At 46.1% G+C, this 2,912-nt stretch overlaps 1 protein-coding gene across 1 annotated transcript; it reads left to right on the forward strand.

Annotated features, from left to right (window-relative positions):
- Positions 1–113: 113 nt before the first annotated feature.
- LOC146960975 (sterol regulatory element-binding protein 2-like) lies at positions 114–2,008 on the forward strand (the record flags this gene model as incomplete). The annotated part of the gene is made up of 6 exons (XM_085771890.1): positions 114–328; positions 477–634; positions 884–1,036; positions 1,188–1,469; positions 1,610–1,724; positions 1,810–2,008. Coding segments are annotated over exons 1-6 (1,103 nt in total), but the record flags the coding sequence as incomplete, so codon positions are not given.
- Positions 2,009–2,912: the final 904 nt, after the last annotated feature.

Raw genomic sequence — 2,912 nt, forward strand, 5'->3', positions numbered from 1 at the left:
TAAGCGAAATACCTCTCTCCTGAAACAGTTCGTCCAAACAGGCAGATATACTGTCCTCTGTTGCGTCGGACTTGTAATCACCTCAGGGAGGGGGAATGCATGTTTACATAAAGCCATTGTTTTCTGATTTAAATGCAGATGCACACCCAGGGCATCCCCATGCAGACCCAGACCTTCCCGGTCCACACGCTGGTCCAGACCCACAGCCAGACGCCCCTTCCCATCCAGACCCAGGCCCAAACTGTGATGATTACCTCCAGCGGGGGGCAGTCACGTTTCATCCAGAACCCTGTCATCTGCCACCAGAGCCCCGGCCCTGGTTTCCAAGGTGACTAAAGAGAAGAATAATGACTGAATTCATCATCGATTCGTCATTTTCATTAACATTACTACACGTTGCAATGATACGGTTTAAACTTAAGACCAGAGTGTCTTTTGAATCATCTCTCATCCATCACCTTCTCTCCTCCTCCCAGTCCTCCAACCGCAGATGCAGAGCATCATGACGTCACCGCAGCTCCAACCGCTGACCATTCAGCATCAGCGCGTTCTGACTCCAACAGGTCAAACCATCCAGACTCTGTCAGCGCCAACCACAGTCCACACGGTGCAACAGCAGGTGCAGCAAGTCCCTGTGAGTAACCCCACTGTTGACAGCAGCCATGAGGGAACGAGTCAAAATGGCAACAGGCACAATGATTAGTTGATATTTGGAAATGAAAGATTCATATTTCAACAACTGTGTTAATCTAAAGATACTAACATTTATTTAAAAAAAAAAATCATTTATTTTATTTATTTAGTTAAATATCCGTGTTTTAATTCTTTACTGAAAAAGCAAACATAAAAGCGTCTCGCTGACCTTTGGCCGTCTTTCCACCAGGTTCTGGTCCAGCAGCCTCAGATTTTGAAGACAGACTCACTGGTTCTCACAACCCTCAAACCGGACGGCACACAGGTGCTGTCCACCATGCAGAGCCCCACAGGAATCACCACCTTGACCACGCCCATCCAGAACACAGCTCTGCAAGTCCCGGTAAGAAGCCAGCATAAATGAGTCCATATTAATTATTGGTTGGTAACAGTCATAACTATGGTCCATAAAAAAAAAGCCAAACTCTGCACTCCCACAGACTATTGATTCTTCATGATTAAACTAATTTACTGCCATCGATTTGTGTGCCCAGACGCTGATGAGCAGCAACATCCTGACCACCGTCCCCGTCATGATGGGAGGAGGAGACAAGCTGCCGATCAAGCAGCTGCAGCCGGGCTCCTCCGCCACAAACGCAACCAGATGTAATATGGAGCAGAGCCAGATGATGGCCGGAGGAGTGGTGGGCCCAGGGGGGGTGGTGAAGGAGGGCGAGAGGAGGACGACCCACAACATCATAGAGAAGAGGTATCGGTCCTCCATCAACGACAAAATCATAGAGCTCAGAGACCTGGTCATGGGCAACGACGCCAAGGTGAGGGATTTTAACACTGGGATTGAAATGCATCCAAAGTATTTAAAAATCACAATTTGTTTAATTTTTTTTTATTTGAAAAAGAATCAACTGCTTTTACAAGTTGGATCATCACTTTTTTTTTCATTTCTTTATATCAGATGCACAAGTCAGGAGTGCTGAGGAAGGCCATTGACTACATCAAATACCTGCAGCAGACCAACCACAAACTACGGCAGGAGAACCTGGCTCTGAAAATGGCAAACCAGAAGAACAGTGAGTGTTTCTTCACATCAATGAAGGTGTTGTAGTTTCATCTGCAGCAGGTTGAGATTCTAACGAGTCCGTTTTCCTGTTTCAGAGTCTGTGACGATGTCTGAAGACGTGGAGCTCAAACAGGAAATAGTGATGATGTCACCTCCGGCCTCAGACTCTGGTTCTGGCTCCCCTGCCCAATACTCTCCTTACTGTGTCGACTCAGAGCCGGGCAGCCCCTTACTGGATCACGACCCGGTAACACACACTAAGATCGAATTACACACACACAGATACACTCTATTGTCTGTTGTGTTGGCTCAGAATAAGACACATTAGCTGCTGTGGGAGCAGGGGGTAAACAATATTTCTACCTTGAACATTGTTAAGGATTTTAGCTCAGTGTGTGTAATAATGTTAATGCTATTTAGGAAGGAGGAAGATGAAAAAAATACCAGTGTCCATGCTTGTTGTTAAGTTTTCTCATAAAACAGCAAATCTGCTTATTACAAATTCCGCAGAGAAACTATTAACATGAGGCAAAAAAAAATGTTTTAAAAAGTCACTAAGGGCGTTTCTGTCTCATACATAAATATTTAAATTAGTGCTGGGCCGTTAACGGCGTTAACGTGCTGCGTTAACGTGAGACTCTTATCGCGCGATAAGAAAATTATAGCCGTTAATCTATTCTCAAAGTTGTCTGGGGGCTGGGTCAACATGCACCTTGTACAAAGCAGGTCGTGGAGCTGTGCACCGTGGACGTGCACGAAAAAAACAAGAGTCACACCGAATTTCCCTCTGCTGTATTTTTTATTTCAATTAAATGACAGGTAGACCGCTCGGTTCATTGTAAAACATTAATTTATTGACGTAACGTGGTGATTTCTGTACAGAGCCCTGAGGCTGCGCTGCTCTTCTGTCCAGTAAGTTTCACCTTTCATTCAAACTGCGGCTTCCACAGTTGTTAGGTTTCATCAATGAGACCAACATTTATATATTTAAAAAGAATTAAACCACCGGCGGAAAACCTCTAAAAACCTGCGGGTAAGTTACTCTGCTCGTTTTCTCCCCGAGGGATGCCGACGGCGACGCAGGCTGACCGCCACGTCAGCTGACCGGTGTCACCGGAGGCAGCTGCGTCTGTGACGAGCTGCTGCTGCTGCTGCTCCCGGTCGGCTGCTACGTCGGAGCAAACAGGCGTTATTTGGA

The sequence above is a fragment of the Trachurus japonicus genome, unplaced genomic scaffold (assembly GCF_045865225.1).
Source record: "Trachurus japonicus isolate A0001 unplaced genomic scaffold, Traja_1.0 AP029727.1".
Taxonomy (NCBI): Eukaryota; Metazoa; Chordata; class Actinopteri; order Carangiformes; family Carangidae; genus Trachurus; species Trachurus japonicus.